Source organism: Jaculus jaculus, chromosome 8 (assembly GCF_020740685.1).
Source record: "Jaculus jaculus isolate mJacJac1 chromosome 8, mJacJac1.mat.Y.cur, whole genome shotgun sequence".
NCBI classification, from domain to species: Eukaryota; Metazoa; Chordata; class Mammalia; order Rodentia; family Dipodidae; genus Jaculus; species Jaculus jaculus.
Window position 1 is genome coordinate 136175734 of NC_059109.1, and position 19213 is coordinate 136194946.

Here is a 19213-nt window from a genome sequence, read left to right on the forward strand (position 1 = left end):
AAGTGCAGAGACGGGCAGAGCTCACAGATCTGGGGGCTCAGGGTGGGGTCTCTGTGGGGTAGCGGCTGGAGAGCATGGGGTGGGACTTCAGACACTTTCTGACTCTTTTTTTTCTTCTGGTTTTTCAAGGTAGTGTCTCGCTCTAGCCCAGGCTGACCTGGAATTCACTATGGAGTCTCAGGGTGGCCTCGAACTCACGGCGATCCTCCTACCTCTGCCTCCCAAGTGCTGGGATCAAAGGCGTGCGCCACCACAGCTGGCTCATGTTCTGGCTCTGAAGGCACTGGAGCACAGCCGTGTCCTGCCTGTGACCACAGGGCCGTCAGACCATGGGCACATAGCTGCGTTACCTCAGCTTCAAAAGTGTTCAAAGAAACAATAAGCGTGTAAATCCAGTGGATACATTTAATTCCTGCCACACTTCTGAGAGGAGCAGAGGCCTTGGCTTCAGGTTGCCAGGTGTCCGAAGGGGGACTCAGGAATCAGAACCTCCATGGCGTGGGGAGCTGTGGGGCCAGATGGCAACTGAAGTGACTAAACCCTGCTCAGAGGCCCTAAGCAACAGGGAGAGGCACGAGGACACCAGTCACGCCACACAGGGGACAAACACGCCTGCCCTTCCTGGGGACGCAGAGGCCGCAGAGCTGGGGGCATTTCCAGCCCAGACCAAAGCTGTTCTCCACCTCAGAGTCAGGGAAGTAGAAGCCTAACTGCAGAGGACTCACTTTTCTCTAGTGTTCTGGAAAGAATCCAAGTCACTGACTTGTGACTGAGTCCCGGGAGAAAGCTGCATCCCACACCTGCCCATCTTTATCTCCTCCGTGGCCAGCCAGGAGGGAGCCCAGAGCGGAGGCCCTTGCACAGCCGCCCCTCCTTGCTGAGCCCAGCCAGCCGGCAGCCCGGGCCTCCCAGCGTGTCCCGCAGCTCCCCGGGGAAGGGCGCATCTGAGGCAAAGAGCAGGCAATGTCGGGGGGTGGATTATATCAGCTAATGACCCTAGTCCTCCCCTAGAACAGAAAAGGTCAGGTCCCCATCATGTCACCCACCAGAGGGTGGGAGGGGACATGAGGAGAGGTAAAGAGGAAGGGGGCGGGGACATAGAAAATGAAGGAAAGATATCCAAAAACAGGATAGGGAGGGGAGGGGAGGGCCTCGCTGCTGTCCTGGTTCAAGCCTCCATCCTAGGGGACAGGGACCCATGCAGAGAGAAACGGCTGAGCAGGACCGCTCTAGTGGGCACCAGGCAATGGGCTGCAGCCAGACTCTGCAGGGGCTAGTGGCCACCGGCCACTCTCGGCCACCTCGCCTGCCGTCCCAGGAAAATGAGCTGTGGTGGGTGACGGCAGGCTCTCCTACAGGGCGGGGACGGAGGGATCCACCCCCTGCCGCACAGCAGCAGGCACAGGGAGCCTCACCAGAACCCACTCCTCACATCAGCGCAGTGCTCCAAGGAGGACCTTGTCTCCACCTTCCCAGGCCTGCCGCTGTTGACACCATTTGGTGTTCATCCCCGGCCCAAGTGTCCCAGTGGGGCAATATACTCCACCCCCGGGCAATGGGGAAAACGGGGATGGTGGTACTGGTCAATACTGGTCCCCAGCTGGGCTCTGGCCTGGCTTTGAGTCCTACTTCCGCCATATACTCAGACCGGACTAGGCATTGGGGCTTAATATAGGCTTTTGCATAGTTAGTTCTATCCCTGGAGACCCCGAGCCAGGTTCTCATGGGAAGTCAGTATCCACAGAAAGCCAGCTGGGTGTCATCTGAAGAGGCTCTGTACCTGACAAGCGCCCAGTGTCCTGAGCCCTGAGTCTGGAATCATCAGTCATAAATATTGAGCAGCCCTTGGCAGTGGTCCTGGGTCTCTGATTCCTGATTATCAAAATGAGGCTACAAAGCTCACTTCCAAAGAAACTAGAAAGGTTCTCTGGGAGGCTGGTCAGGGTGGGCTTTCAGCAGGAGCCAGATGTCCCCACATCACCTTGGAAACCACAGGGCCAGCCCAGGGAGCCTCCTGCAAGACGGGATGGGACACACTCTCCTAGTCGGCCACCAACTCCCACTCCACGTGGGAATAAGGGAGCTTTTATGACTGGCTCTTCCTCAAAGCCCCACGTGAGCCTCATTCCCCAGGCAGCAGATCCACAGTCTACACTATGGAGAGATTGGCAAGAGCCAGCACTGCCTGAGCACCAACTGTATACCAGGCATGCCACAAAACCCTGATAAAGGGGGCTGCTACCTTTTAGGCAAGGAGGAAAGCAGCATTCAGACACACACACACACACACACACACACACACACACACACACACACACAGGCTCACAAACAAGTCACCAGTTGCCATCCCAACACATCACACAGGAGCATTTTCTGAGGAAACGCTTGGGCTCAGGAGCCTGTCAGATCTCAACCTGCGCCCTGCCAAGATGCACTTCCCACTTCCAGCAACTGAAGGGGCCTGACATTTAACAGAGAGGAGGCGACCCCCTCCTACGTCTCTGAACTGAGCCTCAACAAACAGCAGTCACTTCTGAATCCATTTTTCCAAAAGGTCACCAGCCAGACACCCTCAGAAAATCCAACTGTCATTGCCGCCAGCTCAGCGGCGCCCTGCCGTCCATCTCCCCACAGCATCTCTTTGCCCCTCTGTGTGCCTCATAGATCTATGCTGAGGGAGGAGGGTGCCAGCCGGGCCCCCACTGCTAGGCTCTGTCACCCTCCTAACTCCCAGCGTCCTCTCATTCTCTGCTCAAGAAGGGGGACAGGGTGGTCTTCACAGTGAAGGTGGTTCTGTCACACATACAAACTTGATGAAAAACCAAGGGACCCAGGGTCTGCCCTGAAGCCTAAGTCCCAGAGCCATACAGAGTTTCGTGTCCTGGGGAGAAAAAGCCCTTCAAATAAACTCAGCAAACCCAATCCCACCTCCCAAACTCCTCACAGTCCTTGGCCAGTTCTAAATGTGCCTGGAACTTCCTTGGTGTGCAAGACAGATCATCCCCTTGGCCCGCTAAGTGTTGGCCACCACAGTCATGAGGGACAGGGGACAGGGTCCAGAGAGGGGTTGGAGCTTCCCATCTGCTTAAGAAGGAGGGAAGGCAGACCCCCAACCATCAGAGGAGGGAAGGTCTTCTGGGTGCAGGTGGGCCAGTCAGCACAGAGGCAGGAGCCCATCCATGGCCCGTCAGCCCGGAGCTTCTCCCGCCCGACCCCGGGCCAGAGCCTCACCCGCTTCCGTCACTCATCAGTTCTCCCTTCGCCCTTCCCGCACTTCCTGAGCAAGATGAAGTCAGGTGGTGGAGCTGACCATCTTGTAAAGACAGAGCCTCAGGCTGGAGAGATGGCTTAGCGGTTAAGCGCTTGCCTGTGAAGCCCAAGGACCCCAGTTCAAGGCTCAATTCCCCAGTATCCACGTAAGCCAGATGCACAAGGCGGCACATGCATCTGGAGTTCATTTGCAGCGGTTGGAGGCCCTGGTGTGTCCATTCTCTTTCTCTGTGCCTCTTTTTCTCTCTGTCTGTCACTTTCAAATGAATAAAAATAAAATTAAGACAGAACCTCAAGGGAGCCACAAGTTGCATCCACACCGGAGGCCGAAGCCATGGGAGTCCTGCATGTAAATGAGCGGTGACGTGTGATGCTTTGCACTCTACAAAGACACTCTGATGTTCCTTGTCTAGGTCACAGTTGAGTGGATGGTGTGGTCGAGGGTCAGAACAGTGATGCACAGAGAGGAGCTGGGGCATAGGATGGTCGCCAAGGAGCTGACATCCCCAGCAAGTCCCACTAAATTCCAACACCTCAAAGCCTGGGTTGAGGGCAACCAGGGCCAGGCATCAAGTCCACCCCAGTCACTGTTTTCTCTGAGCTTTGGTTTTGCCCCAGAGAAGGCAGAGGCAGGCCTGGTACCCCAAGTATCATCTTTTTTTTAAATTTTTTTGTTTATTTTTATTTATTTATTTGAAAGTGGCAGACAGGGAGAGAAAGAGGCAGAGAGAGAGAGAGAGAGAGAATGGGTGCACCAGGGCCTCCAGCTGCTGCAAATGAACTCCAGATGCATGTGCCGCCTTGTGCATCTGGCTAACGTGGGTCCTGGGGAATCAAGCCTCGAACCGGGGTCCTTAGGCTTCACAGGCAAGCGCTTAACCACTAAGCCATCTCTCCAGCCCCCCAAGTCTCATCTTTTGATGGCCACCACGGTCTGCTCTGTCAGAAGTGACGCTTCCCAGGTAGAGACATGTGCTGCTGCACGGCCCAAGCAGAACTCACTCCTGTAGACTTGATGAGGGAGAAGTCCAGGGACCCCCCACCACCACCACCAGAAGGGGCCAAGAGCTAGTTCTGAGACTAGAGTTCTCCTGTGCTGCCGGGTAATTACTCTGCCTCTCCGGATCCCCATGTTCCTATCTCCCCCTTTTTGTCCTCACTGGAGGAGACCTGCCTTAGGGTCTCTGCAGGATTTAAGGTGTTAAAGGTGGGGCAGCTTTCTGCCCTACAGCGGGGACAGGAGCCACACTAAGGGTCGTGGTCCAGAAATTCCCTGACTAGCCGCCTGCTCAGAGCTCAAGTCAACTCATTTAAGTCTAGATGGACTTTTACCTGAACACCTCGGGTTTTATTTCATGGTTTTGTTTCCAAATTATGAAGAGAATGTCCTCTTGCCGATGAAGAAAACGAGATCACAAAACACACCGAGAGGAAAATAACATCTCTTCCCAGAATCAGGCCAACCGGGGTGTGAGCCTATGTCCAGAGTGACTGTCACATACCCCGGGCAGCCCTCTCGCCCACCATGTCACCAACTGTCCTGAGAGCAGCACAAGCCTGCGCATCACGCGGAGCCTCACTCACCAGTTTACTCTCCCCAGCCTGCGCTAGACCGGCTGTAGCCTCGGGCCGTCACTTCTGCCATCCGGCTCACAGCTGGCCAACGGTCATTGACCGCTGTCCACTGTCCATCAGAACCTGATGGACACCAACCCGCCTCGGCCACTGTTCACAGTTTAGAGCTGGGCATGGTTTGAATTGCTATCGCCCACTGTTCTGGAACTGGAGCCAGACACCCCGTCTGTCAGGCTCAGCAGCCATATTGGGCAAAAACAGAGCCTCTTTTAGGGTCACTGTGTGTCCCGGGAAGGGCAGGAAAAGCCTGGCAAGGAGCTGATATTCAATGCACATCTTTCAAAAGTTGGGGAGGTGTTTTATTTTTGCTATTTAAACCCATGAGTAGCCAGCAGTAGGGCTCCCAGCCTCTTGGCCCTCAGCCAGGGCCTGACTCGCAAAGGGTGATGTGCAGCTCGGCTCCCTCCGCCACCAGGGTCTTTGCAGGAAGTAACGTTGTAAAGGCAGCCCCAGGCACAGGACCCGCACACAGTGCCACGCCACCCCCTGCTGGACACTCTTGGCACTGCAGGAGCCCAGGGTTGGTGAAGTCAGGGATCCAGACCAGGGGAAAGAAAGGACGCTTCCCAGAGGCTGGCTGGTAGCCTTTGGCAATGCCTCCCCTCTGGGTAACTGGTCGCCAAGGTCTGCACTCCACAAGCTAGACTTGGGGAAATAAGAGTTGGAAAATTAAAGGAGGTGCAATAAAAATGAGTGCTCAGATCAGTAATATATTTTTAAACCCAGGATCAGTGCAGACATACCCACGATGCATGAACTAGTGCACGTTTTGATGAAGGCAGGATCATATCATTGAGCTGCTCCTTTCTCTCTCCAGCATGGCTCGGCCCAGCACTGTAATTCATCTGTCTTTATTTAAAGTCTGATATTTTGTTAGCATGAATTTTTAATTGCATTAAAATGCCATGCATCTCAATTGCAAGTATGATTTTCTGTTTTGGCATATGACTTTATATTTTGAGCCAAAGGCATGGGGTCACCTGCCTCACACTGGTCCCGACCCTACCCGTCCCCTGTCTTTCCTTGCTCTCTGCCTGTGTTAGCCCCCATGGGCCCCAGAACTCTTCATTCTTGTTTCTCTGACAAGGAGACAGACAGCACTTCCTCTCCCTCCACAGCCCTGAGAGAACAAACTGGACGAGGAATGGGACTCTCCTCTGGACCCCCAGAAAAGAACACAGAGAAAAGAAGCCAAAGCCCTAAGAGACCTTGATTCCAGCAGAGACCCTAGACTGCTGGCTTTCAGAGCAGAGAGGCCATGCATTTGCCTTGTCTGAGACCCTGAGTTGGTGAGACCTTTAGAGCAGTCATAGGAGCCCAATGCAGCAAACTCCAGGATCCCCAGGGAGAGCTGGGGTGCCTGAGATGACACCAGGAGAGGCAGAGGAAGGAAGGCGAGTAGCTATTTCACCTGTGGCCAGGGCCTTGTGCGAATTCCCCATGACTGTAATAGACCACCACGGGCTGAAGTTTCATAGCAACAGAACAGGACTGAGCCTGGAACCCAGGCAGGGCCTCTCCCCTTTCTACAGCTCCAGGCAGGCCCGTCCTGCTGAGTCTTGCTCCTGGCAGCTTCGGATCTGCCTCACTGGGTTCGTGGTTTCATCGCCCCCTCCTTCGATCGGCCTCAGATCCTCCTTCCCTCCCTCTTTTAGGGACATTTGTGATGAACAGCTAATGTGGGATGCTCACTGAGTCTCTGGATTTAGCCTGATTGCATCCAACCCTTTTTTCAGTCAGGCTCTCACTCTAGCCCAGGCTGACCTGGACCTCACTCTGGAGTCCAGGCTGGCCTCAAACTTAGAGCTGTCCTCCCAGCTCAGCCTCCCACATGCTGTGATTACGGGTGTGAGCCACCACACCCCAGTTCCAAGTCAGGCCACATTTACTGCTTCCCAGGATGGGATTTAAGATGTCTGAGACTATTGCTCAACTTTCCATAAGTCCTGTGACATGCCAGCTGTTTTCTGAGGCAGGTGAGGGACAGTCATCTTCGCACTTGAAAACCTGACTGAACACAGAGCCCAAAATCTCCCACTTCCCGCTGACCCATGGAACCCGGGTGACCCCTAATGGGCCATGGGAATGCCAGTCGTACCCCACACGGTCCTTCCAGCAGGAGCTCAGAGTCTTGGACCCCAGCAAGGCATGGATGGACGAATGCACAAATTCGCCTTCATTAGTGTCATCACAAGTGATGTGGCCGGCTGATAGCCCGGAGGTAGGCCACCCATTGCTGCTGGGGGCGGTGGCTCATGCCTAGAATGCCAGCAACTTGGAAGGTTGAGGTAGGAGGATTGCTATGAGCTTGAGAACAGACTGTGCTCTAGTGAGACCCTTCCTCCAAAAGAAGGAGAAGAAGAAAAGTTCCCACTGATGGCTGTCTCTCTGGATTTCATATCTCTGAGCCTCAGTTTCCTGGTCTTGCTGCTCAACACGCTTGCTTGAGGGATTAAACGAGAGGATGAATGGACAAAGTCAGCCCGTCATTCTCACAGAACTTGTCCCCCAGGGCCTACAAGTAGAGGCCACCCCCACTCGGGGTAGCAGGAGCTGCAGCTGGGGGGCCCTTGTGGGAGCTCAGTCCCCCTGCAACACACACACCCAACTGCTGCCGCCACAGACACCACGGCATCATTTGAATACAAGTTGTGTCACATTTTCAACTGGTCAGCTGTCATTTCATGAAACTTCTGGCGACAGGAGCTAGCCCCGCAGGACTCCTGTCCCCCACTCACGCTGGGTGGTTTACGAGCCCCGCAGATGGAATTACAGTTTTAGCTCAGAGCATCGGCCACATGGGAGCCCCGGGTTTCATTTGTATTTATCATTGCTGCTAATTATATGGGCCAAGCCTTGTCACTGGGGCAAGCACATAAATTATGTCTAAATCACTTGTGCAGAGCTGATTTCCAGAGAGTCAACAGACCCATCTGGCTTGAGGTGGGTGGAGAGGGGAGGGTTTTATACGCATGCAGATAGCACACAGAAATACATGCGTATTTATCTATTCATTACACACAGACTCGTATATAAACCTTTATGCACCTGTCTATGTGGACATTTATACATCACATTTATGGCCTTCCTTTCCCCCTCCCACTCCTGGGGTCTGGGGGTATATTTCACAGGAAGTTAGTGCAGGAAACTTTGGGTTTCAGCTTGACAGGTTATGGTACCAGCTGCTCCATCGGACAATATCACAGGGGTTACAACGGAGGTGTTTTGGAGCTGTGATCTGAGTCCACCAACCACTGACTCTAAGGAGATTATCGAGCCAGGCCAAGATAGATGAAGCACTTAAGACCAGCTAGGAGCTCCCTGGCTGATATGCCATTATGTTCTTGTTGCTGGGACAAAGCACGCAGCCACAAAGAGTTTATTTTTGAGGTTCCAGAGGGTTAGGCACAGGAGGAGCAGGAAGTCAGCATCACACCATCATATTAGCAAGATGGACGTAGAGAATGGGGACCAGAGCAAATGGGACCAGGCTAAAAAACCCCTAGGCCTAGCTGGAGGCAGAGGTGGGAGGATCGCCGTGAGCTTCAGGCCACCCTGAGACTACAGAGTGAATTCCAGGTCAGCCTGGGCTCGAGCAAGACCTTACCTTGAAAAATAAAAACAACCAGACAACAAAGCTCCAAAGCCCACCTCCAGTGGCACACCTCCTCCAGCAAGGCTCCCCTCCTACAGGCTCCACAGCCTTCCCAAACAGTGCCACCAGCTGCGGAGTAAGTGTGCAAGTACGTGAGTCAAGGGGGGGACACCCCATGTTCAAACCAGCACAATGAAGAGGCAAACCTTCTCCCGTGGATGCAGCTGTGGCTATGGCCAAGAGGTCAGCTTGTGCCCTAAGCCTGGTCCACAGGTCCCCAGGCTGCCCAGCCCAGCTCCACCGAAGCAAGCTCTTTGTGATAAATACCTCACACTGACTTCCTTCTGCCTGCCTGATCACAACTGAGCCAGGCAACGCAGCGCTGCACTTCGCCAGGGGAGCTCAGAGCTGACTCAGAACACGGACTGCGTAGATGTTGTGCACTTGGGGCCAGGACACCCAGGACAACCACAGATAGATCCCAGAGGCCATCATTTGGTGAAACATGTATGAGATCCTTTGGCCCTCTATCTCGGTGGGTGAACTGAGGCTCGGAGAGGATGTAGCAAGAGCAGTGAGTGGGGTGCTGGGCAGAGGACATGGGCACTCTATTCTACTGCAGTTCTAGGGACCCGTCCTGAAGCATGAAACTTACTGGAGGCTTCACAGTGAGCCAGTGAGGGACATGGCTTCTCTGAGAGCCTGAGGCACTGAGCTCTGCACACTGAGACCAGCCACTCTGCTGGGCTTCCTGGTACTCAGAGTAGAGAAAGACCCAGGACCACAGAGCCCAGGCAGCCAGGACTAAGCACAGCAGCTTGGAGGGGGATTAGTATATTGCAGGTGGGGCAACTGTGTCGCAGGTGTAACGGAGGGCAACATGTCCCCAGGGGTAGAATAGCAGCTGGACGAGCCAATATAACATTTAAGCCAAAAGATGCCAAGCCAAGCCTGGCGTGGAGCACACCTGCAGTCGTAGCTACTTGAGAGACCAAGGCACAGGGATCACTTGAGCCAAGTTCAAAACCAGCTTGGGCAATATAGGAAGACTTACCTCATAAATAAGAAATAAAATACAGTCAGGAGTGGTGGCACACACCTATAGTCCCAGCGCTTGGAAGTCTGACGTAGAAGGATCACTGTGAGTGCCAGGCCAGCCTGGACTACAGTGAGACCCCACCTGGGTGGGGGGGAGAAGAAATAAAAATACAAGTAAGTCCAAGCAGACCGAATTTAAGGGTGAACAGCAGAACCCCAGTATGAAGCAGTATGTGCAGTCTTGACCTCAACCTTCATCCGATGCTCCCGCAGCCCCTCGTTCCTGGATGTGCCACTGATGGGGACACATCATGCGCATTTCACTGGCAAAAGCTTCGCATGGGCTCCCTGCTGGCATGGAAGAGCACTTGCAAAGGGACAGGTCACATAGAGGCCCTAAGTCCGCCACTCAGCTCAGCCAGCATAGTTAGCCCCTTCCTGGACCCATAAGCCAGCAAGCTGTATGGGAGACAGAGGTTCAGTGAGAAGTGGCTGTGCTGGCCCAGCAGATAGAGGGCAAGACGTGGGTGCCTTGGTGGCGCTCATGGAGCAGAGGGGCAGACAGGATGTGGTGCAAGGACGTGGTGGACCGCTCTGCAGGCCAGATGTGGCCAGAGACCTGCGGTGGCACCTCCAAAGCATGCTGTCAAGGCCTCTGGGTGGGGAGGCAGTACCCTCCCACCTGCAAGGGCTGGTCCAACTCCAAGTCAGGAACTAGGAAGACCGTGCAGCAGGTCCAGCTGCAGTCCAGGGGCCTCTGCTGCCCAGGCTGAAGCCTCCATGGTAACGAGAAGCAGAGAAAGATGCTGTGCAGGGGTTGGGGAGATGATGCAGCAGTTAAAGGTGAGAGCTTGCAAAGTCTGATGTCCCAGGTTCAATTCCCCAGTGCCCACGTAAAGCCAGATGCACAAAGTATGCACTCATCTGAAGTTTGTTTGCAGTGGCTGGAGGCCCTGGTGTGCCCGTTCTTTCTGCCTCCCTTCTATCTCTTCTGCTTGAAAATAACTGCATAATTTTTTTTTTAATTTAAAGAGGGCTGGAGAGATGGCTTAGCAGTTTAGGTGCTTGCCTGTGAAGCCTAAGGACCCATGCTGGACTCTCCAGATCCCACATAAGCCAGACGCACAAGGTGAAGCAAGCGCCCAAGGTCGCACACGTGCACAAGGTGGCACAAGCATCTGGAGTTTGATCGCCATGGCTGGAGGCCCTGGTGCGCCAATTTCCTCTCTCTCTCTCTCTCACTCTCACTGTCTCACATTTAATAAAAGACCCATCTGTTGGGCTTACTTCAAAAAAAAATTTTTTAATTTAAAAAGATGCTGGGCAGAAAGACATTGTCTCACATCTGCCTGGAACCTACATGCGTGGACCTGTGGCACAGACAGCAGACTCGTGGTCACCAGGGCTGAGAGAGCGGAGGGCGGGAGCGGTAACACAGCCTCTGGGGGCTGGGCGGTGGGTCAGTGGTTAAGGCCCTTGCCCGTGAAATTCCCCAGTACCCCCGTCACATGCACAAGGTGGCATATGCGAATGGAGTTTGTTTGCAGTGGCTGGAGGCCCTGGCATGCCCATTCTCTCTTTCTTCTTCTCCTCCTCCTCCTCCTCCTTCTCCTTCTTCTTCTTCTCTCTCTCTCTCATAAGTAAAATAAATTATTAAAAACTAAAAGACTTCGGGAGGCAGAGGTAGGAGGATCGCCATGAGTTCGAGGCCACCCTGAGACTACATAGTGAATTCCAGGTCAGCCTGGGCCAGAGTGAGACCCTACCTCGAAAAACCAAAAATAAATAAATAATAAAAGACAACCTCTGGGATAGCAGTGTCCCCATGTCCCCTTCGCCTAAGAATAGCCCTGAACCCTAGAGTCATGGCTGGGAGAGGCTGGGTCTCAGCGAGAGTCGAGGCTGGCAGCTTGGCAGTGACATGGAAGGCACCAATTCAGGACAGTGTGGAGACCTCATGAAGACAAAAGCCTGCTGAGTGGCTGACGTGCTTGGACAGAGAGGAGGCAGGAGTGGCAGGCACAAAGTTGAAGAGGAAGCACGTTTATACAAAGCTACAAGCAAACAAGAAGTTGGTGGCTGTGAAACTCAGTGGCAACAAGGTCAGTCAAGAAAGTGAAGCCTTGTTCCCTGCGTGGCCTGATATACTTACAAATCAGTACTTCTGGGCACTCATTGGCTTTCTGTCCTGTGATGAAATACCTGAGTTGGCTAAGTGATAAAGAGAAAAGACAGGCTGGAGAGATGGCTTAGCAGTTAAGGCGCTTTCCTGCAAAGCCTAGGGACCTATGTTTGACTCTTCAGACCCATGTAAGCCAGACACACAGGTGACACCAGAGCACAAAGTCGCACATGTGCACAAGGTGGCGTGCGCATCTGGAGTTTGATTACAGTGGCCGAGGCCCTGGTGCGCCCATTCTGTCTCTCTCTCACTCACTCTCTTGCATTAAAAAAAGAAAGAAAAAAAAAGGGCTGGCCAGCCAGGCCAAATGAGCCAATGGGTGCAATAGTAGCACATCTGTTATAGAAGAAACCAACGTCCCTCTAATTGGACTGGAGGCCTGCTCCATGGGAGGGAATACATCCCTGATGCTGAAAACTTAAAACAGGGGTAGTCATGAGCCCTAGGGGTGTAATGTCTGCTGCTGTCTAGCTAAATGTATATACTATGCTCATCAAACTGCCCAGTAAGCATTTCTCTTAATGTTCATACCCACATATTAATGCTACTCTCAGTTTTGGTAGAGAATATTCTCTTTTCAGATGGCAGTGACCTTGGGATGACTCTAAGGCACCATGGTGCTGAGAAGAAGTGACAGAGGAGTGCTCAGCACTGAAATATTTCAATCACACCTTCCATGGCTCAGGGTCCATTGTGGAAGGGGTGGCGGGAAGAGTGTAAGAGCCAAAGGAAGGGTAAGACTCCTTACAACGTGCTTCTCCAACACAAAATGACCTGGATATCCTTGATCTCCAGTGCCTGACACTACCTACACAAGGCCATTATAATAGGAAGAAAAAATCATGACATCAAAAGAAAAGACTGGTTGAGAGGGGGAGGGGATATGATGGAGAGTGGAGTTTCAAAGGGGAAAGTGGGGGGAGCGAGGGAATTACCATGGGATATTGTTTATAACTATGGATGTTGTCAATTTAAAAAAAGGGCAGGGATGGAGAGATGACTTAGGGGTGAAGGTGCTTGCCTGAGAAGCCTAAGGACCCATGTTCAACTCTCCAAATCCCACATAAGCCAGATGCATGAAGGTGAGGCAAGCACAATGTCACACATGCCCACTAGGTGGCACAAGTGTCTGTTGAGTTTGATTGTAGTGGCTGAGGCCCTAGTGTGCCAATTCTCTCTCTCCCTCTCTCCCTCTCTCCCTCTCTGTCTCTCATTCTCCCTAAAATAGAAATAAAAAAAATTAGAGGCCAACTTGTTGGGCTAGCCTCAAAAAACATAAAAAGAGAAAAGGTTTTTGGAGTCACAGTTTGACAGGCTCCAAGTCCAACATTGGCTTTGGCTCCAGTGATGGGTTAGGGATGCAGACGGAGGTTTAGCATAGGTGCACTTTTAGGCAGAATGATCATATCTCAAGCCAGAGCAGAGGGGCTGGAATTATCCCACAAGCGCCTCAAGAGCACTCACTCAAGGACATAAAAACCTCCCACCAGGCCCATAAAGGGTCTTACAGGTCCATAGCTGCCCCCATAGCACCTCAGTGAGGGCCAAGCCTCTGCCACAGGGACCTCTGGGAATGCTCACACTCAGAACACAACCCACAGAAAACTGGCCTCGACACCGTCACCACATAACCCAGAATGGGGAGGAGATGGGACATAAGCTTAGGTGAAGGGAGGAAGAAGAAAGAGAGCACAATCCTCGTTTCTGGGGTGAGCAATGCCCAGTTCCACTCCGTGGAGAAGGAGCCGGGCAGGTTCAAGGCGTGCGTGGAAAGAGGAAGTCAGGTGAAAAGGGTCTGGTCAGGCAGGTGGGAGGCAATCTAACAAGTGTTGTAAAACAGTTAAACAGTTGGTTGCACGTGTAGCAATTCCTTTGATTAGAACATGAGATTAAAAACAAGACACGCTCCCATCTGACTCCCCACTATATCGTGTAAACCATGCCAGGTCCTCCACAGTTTATGAAGCAAATGAGCGGGTATTCAGAGCCCTCACACCAAACTAAAGGCAACATGGCTTTCCTGGGAAAGGAGAAGTGGCGAGGAGGCTGCCCTCACTCAGGGTGGTCTGCTGCACACCTATTATTTGATCCCAGCAGGTGGCACCCTTCTCTATCTCTCTCTTTCTTAGACACACACACATGCATACCTGTGCCCCCATACTGCAAGGATCCTGGGGAAAGTGAGATCCCCAAATCCCTTGATCATCCATGATCCAGGCTCTCTCCTGTGGCTCCCAGGATCACAGGTGTAGCACACGGAAGGACTAGTATGGTTTCACCATTTCTCCTCGGTACGGGCCCCTCAGCCTGGGACCTGGACTGAGTAAACCTTCGTACACTTCTCCTGAATCCCCATGGGGGTCTAACAGAAGAAATTCCTCATTGCGGAGCCTCTCACAAAGGGTGCTATGACATCAGCTGCCTGTAGAAGTCCTTTGCTGTGGACCGTGAGGCTGGGTTTGAGGCAGACACTTGTCTTCTTGAGACAGGAAGGGTGTCCCAGTAAAACCCCTCGTGGAAGGTGGCCTTGATAAAGACACCCACCCGCATCCGTAGTCACCAACCAGGATCATCTACACATGGACTGTCACCGGTACCCCTGGGAGCCAGAAGGCAAGGCAGATTTTAGTGGTTCTGAGATGACCCCAAGGGACAAGGGCTTTGTGTTTCCCTCCCAGGGATGGATAGGGGCTGGCTTCCAAAAAACAGAACAAGGTGAGTTCATGAACATCACTCCCAAGATCATGTGGTGTCATGGGCAAAGGTGAGTGGATCCCACCAGCGTATTCAAGGTCCCAAACCAGTTGACTTAAAGCTTCTGGTCCTTCATGGGTCTGACCCAATCCAGATTCTGATAAAAAAGAAAAAGAAAAGTTCAGAAGTAAGTCTCTCTCCTGTTTACAGCGACAACACAGTGAATTCTGGCAACCACCCAAGCAAGTGTGGGGCAGGCCCTTCCCCAGCCAAGCCTCAGGGTAGGTCACAGCCCTGAGGACACTGTCTGTTCTGAGGGAGGAAAGAGCCCAGCTAAGCTACGCCAAGCTTTGGACCTAACAGTGGCCAGATGATCCATGGTGGTGATTTTAGCCAGTAACTGATATAAAGAGCCTATTAAAACCTCTTTAAAATGCCATAAGGAATTATTCCACCAACATGAACCCATAGGACAAGTGGGGGAAGGTCCTAAAATGATGCGTCTTCTCTCGGGGAGCAATGGTTTGAGGACAGCTCTTGGGATCTGTGAGGCGCTCTGCCTGCCGTAGCTGTGGAGGAAGTGAAGACGCAAACGAAGCCATGGCCATGACCCTGCAGGGCCCACTGGACAGCCAGTGTGTCCCTGATCCATGGGCTGGGTAAAACAGCTGTGTCCCCAGAAGGGCCCCTTACCTGGGAACCACATGGTTTAAATGTGGGTAAGAACTGGTAGGGAAGCCTTTCCAGGGGGCTCAGACTGCTTGTCTACTTCTCTTTGTCTTCAGATGGTATTAGACAAGTGGAGAGACCCTCTTCCTGTTCCAGATCGCTGAGAGCAGTGTTAGCACTAAATGGGGATCTACTGTTCCATTGAGAGGTATCAAGGAGCTTGGGAGCAGGAGAGCAAGATGCAGAGAGATCGCAGTGAACCCAAAGGTTTAAGGAACAGCCTAAAAAAGGAGTTGGGTGGACATATGGGACACCAGGAGCTTGGAGGTCACCTGGGGATATCCCCCAGACAGTGTTGGGTGATTGGACAGAGCCCTGGTTTTGTTGCTCTGAATCTAAGAGTGCTGTGGGGTAGGGGGTAGGGAGTAACATGACCTGCCATTCTTCTCTCCAGAGGAGTCATAGGCAGGTCCCTCCTGGTGCTGCAGCAGCCAAGGGGACAAGAGCTGCCTGACCTACTTCCATGGACATCCAGTCAGTACTGCTGTGTACCTCCCAATTAACAAGGAGGCCCACACCTGGCTCCTGGCCCCTCCTCAGTCCCCCATCAAGCCAGGCCTCTCTGACTGCTATACCCAAAAGAAGCACAACTCACTGTGTTGTCGCTGAACACACAGACACAGAGGACAGGCTGTGTGCAAGCACAGGCCCAGACTCATGGCCGTTTACACTCACAAAGAAACACATGGACACACACACACACACATACACACATATACACAGAAGTCCACAGATCCATGAACACATACATTCAAACACAAGCAGAGAGGAAGGGATCAGGAAGGTGAGAGGAGAGAGAGGGAGGAGGTGGAAGAACAGGAGGGGAAGGAAGGAGAAAGTGCTCACATGGGAAGGCACCCTCCAAGGCTCTGAACTGTGCAAGCACCTGTCCCACGGCATAGTTACTGTAGCCTATGTCAGAACACAAGGACACCAGCAGAGGGCAGTGGCAGCCAACAGAAAGACCTGCTCAGGAGCATGTCTGTGACAACCAGAAGCCCCTAGGAAGGCCTGGGGTAGAAAGGGTATTCGGGGCCTTTCTACGGGCCAGGAGAGCCCGTGAACAAGGCTCAGTGACTTCCTAGCTGTGAACATGGTGCATCCTGAGCCCATGTGCTGGGGGCAACATGCCTCATTCCTGATGCCTGAATAGGAAGAATAACCCAGAGTAGCATCTGCTTGGGAGTGGGGACTCCAAACCCCATGCGCATGCCCTGTGCAAGCCCCAGGCTCCATGGAAGAGACCTCCTCATATAGGTACCAGCCTGGTGCCAAACCCTGATGTTCCTGCCTCACCCTCCCAGTCCTGATACTGGAGCCCAGCACGGTGGAGGTGGGGCAGAGCAGAGAACAAGCAACAAGCCCATGTCCCCTAGCTGGGCAGTAGAATCTCCCAGAAGGTTTGTATGGGAAGCAAGTTCCACCACCTGGATGCTCACACACTTGTGTGTTGGCAGAGACCCCATGGTCCTTCCCAGGTGTCCTTAGGTATCCTGTCTATGCCCCACCACAGTCCCAGGACACTTGTGCTATGGAGAGAAGTGGCAGGGGTCCCCAAAGACACCTGTATTGCAGAGCCCAGACCTCCTGCCACAAGGCCACCCCCAGTCTGACTCCAGCTCACATACCAAGCCAGGATCAAGATGTCTGTGACCCAGAATGTGTGAGCATCCCAACTCTCTGGCCAAAGAAGCTGAACATAGGCCCCACAAGTGATCAGGGAGAGATTCTCCCTGGCCACAGGGTGCTGAAGGCCACCCCTCTCCACACTGTGATGTTCAGAACACTTCTGCCTCCCCTGCTCTGCCCAACCCTGAAGGGCCACTTGCTTTACTGCTGAGCTCAGCCATTCTAGCTACTTCCTGCCTACCTGAATCCCTTAACCATGAAGCACCTCAGTCCCAGGCTGTGTTCTTTCCTTCCCAAAGCCTTTCCCTGGATGACTGTAGCACTCAGCAATTTCCCCTTAACACTGTTCCTCTGACTGGAGAACCCTCTGCCTCTCCATGCCTGGCAAGTCCCACCTCACCTTCCATTGTGCAGGCTCCCTCACCACATGTTGAGCTCAGATGTGATGACTGGAAACAAGGCAGCCATCTTGCAACCTTCAAGACCAAGAAAATTAAGAGAATTGTCACTCACATGGAACTGTTTTTCTAATCTTTTTCTAATGTGAGGAAAAGTCTAAAAAGCCACATTCATGGATTCCTGTGTTCACACAGCATAACAACCAACTGCAGAACTCAACCAACATATAGTTCACATATCTGTGGGTCATTGAAGATCCTGCTGTCCATAGCTGGATCTGGCTGGGGTGGTCTACTTCCCCTGGCCTCTCCCCCTTCTCCCTGAACTAGTGGAATATCTGGGGAGGAGAAGAAATGAGGCCCCTAAACCCCAGGCTTGGGACTATCAAATTATTTTTTCTGCCTTGCCTTAGAGGCCAAAGCATGGCCCCTGGCTATATCTTGTATTAACAGCCTTGTGGCAGGAGCCTAAAAAGTTATGGGGGAACAGAAAGTATGGATTTGGGGAGAAGACATTGAAGCCAACATCTCCTAGAAACTTTGATGTATAATGTACAGCCCTGTCTATAACCTGGCTTCAGTGGGATGGAAAGGTGTCTGCCTTAAAACCTGATGCTCAGAAATGTATAGTATAAATTAATATTGGTATCAATTAAAGATGGATATTCACATAAACACTTAGAAAGATATAGACTGTATCAAGTAGGTCTTAGCTGAAAGTAGCAGAAGAATCCACAAATGGGGCTATTAAATTTTAGTTTCTCTCATTAGAAAAAGGTAGGTAACAGCTGCCAGCCCTGGCTAAGAAGTTCCATAAAAAGAGAACTGGGATCACCACAGTTTTCCTGATCTTAATGGTTGCAGGATGGTTGCCTTATCTTTAGACATTATATCTGAGCTCAACGTGTGATGGATGGCAAACCAGCTAAGAAGGCAAGAAGGGGCTGCAGAACTGAGAGTGAGTTGGTACCAGCCAGGCAAAGAGAAGCAGTTCTTCCTGGGCCACAGAAACAACTCAGGTGAAATGTGTAATACAAGAAGAAACTAGAAAGAGGCTACATTCCTGAGACTCACAGAGAAGTGAGACCTACAGTTAGATCCACAAATAAGTCAGCGGTGCAGAGAGCCACAAAACCTCAATTTCAAGTTGAACTTTACCCAAAGAGCAGCAGAGAGCCATGGAGGTTGGAAGCAGAAAAGTGGCTTGGTCACACATTCTTTCAGAATGATTCTTTTGATGGATGAGAGGAGAATGAGGACAGCTATATTCCCCCAGAAAGATGGTAGAGAGAAATGGGCAGTGGAAGGGATGGGACACAGAGGAGAGAGGAGGGGCAGGAGGGGGATGAGTCCTGAAGGAAGACTCTGTGGCCTGGGATGCCCTCAGGTCATTGTGTCCTGAGATCTTCTGAGGCTGGAGCCACTGGTGATTTTACCAGACACACCCCAGCCTCAGGTTCCACCGGCAGACCACTCTCCAACCATGCTGGCATCACCTCATTCTGGGTGACTTAGAATGAATGCTCCTGGCCACTCTACCAAATGAAGCAACCAGTTTATGCATCGCACTTAAATGTCTTCTAGAACTGTTCCAGGGCTGGGAAGATGGCTCGGTGCTTGCTGCATGAGCCTGACTACCAGAGTTCACCCCCCAGAACCCAAGGAGCGCAAGATGCAAGTAGTACATGTGTCTATAATCCCAGCATGCCTACAGCATTGGGAGGCAGAGTCAGGAGAATCACAATGCTCTCAGCCAGCTAGCCTGGTATTCCTAGAAGAAAACAACTAGAGAGACACTGTCTCAAAGAAGATGGGAGGTGAGGTCTAACACCACAAGGTTCTCCTCTGACGTCCCCACACATGCTCTGGGCAAGGATGCTCATACACATACACAGTAGACGACTGATGATAGACGGTTGGTAGATAGATGATAGATAGATGGTGGATGATAGGAAGGTAGATATATAAGCTAGATGTAGAAGATGATAGATACATTTTTATTTTTTAATTTATTTTTTATTTTTTATTGACAACTTCCATAAT

General features: G+C 52.2%; 1 protein-coding gene across 1 annotated transcript in view; it reads right to left on the bottom strand.

Moving 5' to 3' along the window:
• Positions 1-810: 810 nt before the first annotated feature.
• Ankrd60 (ankyrin repeat domain 60) overlaps positions 811-19213 on the bottom strand; it is a 39317-nt gene continuing 20914 nt past the window's right edge. The window contains exon 6 of the mRNA XM_004669434.2: positions 811-944. Within this exon, the coding sequence (XP_004669491.2) occupies positions 811-944 (134 nt within the window). The remainder of the gene's footprint in view (positions 945-19213) is intronic.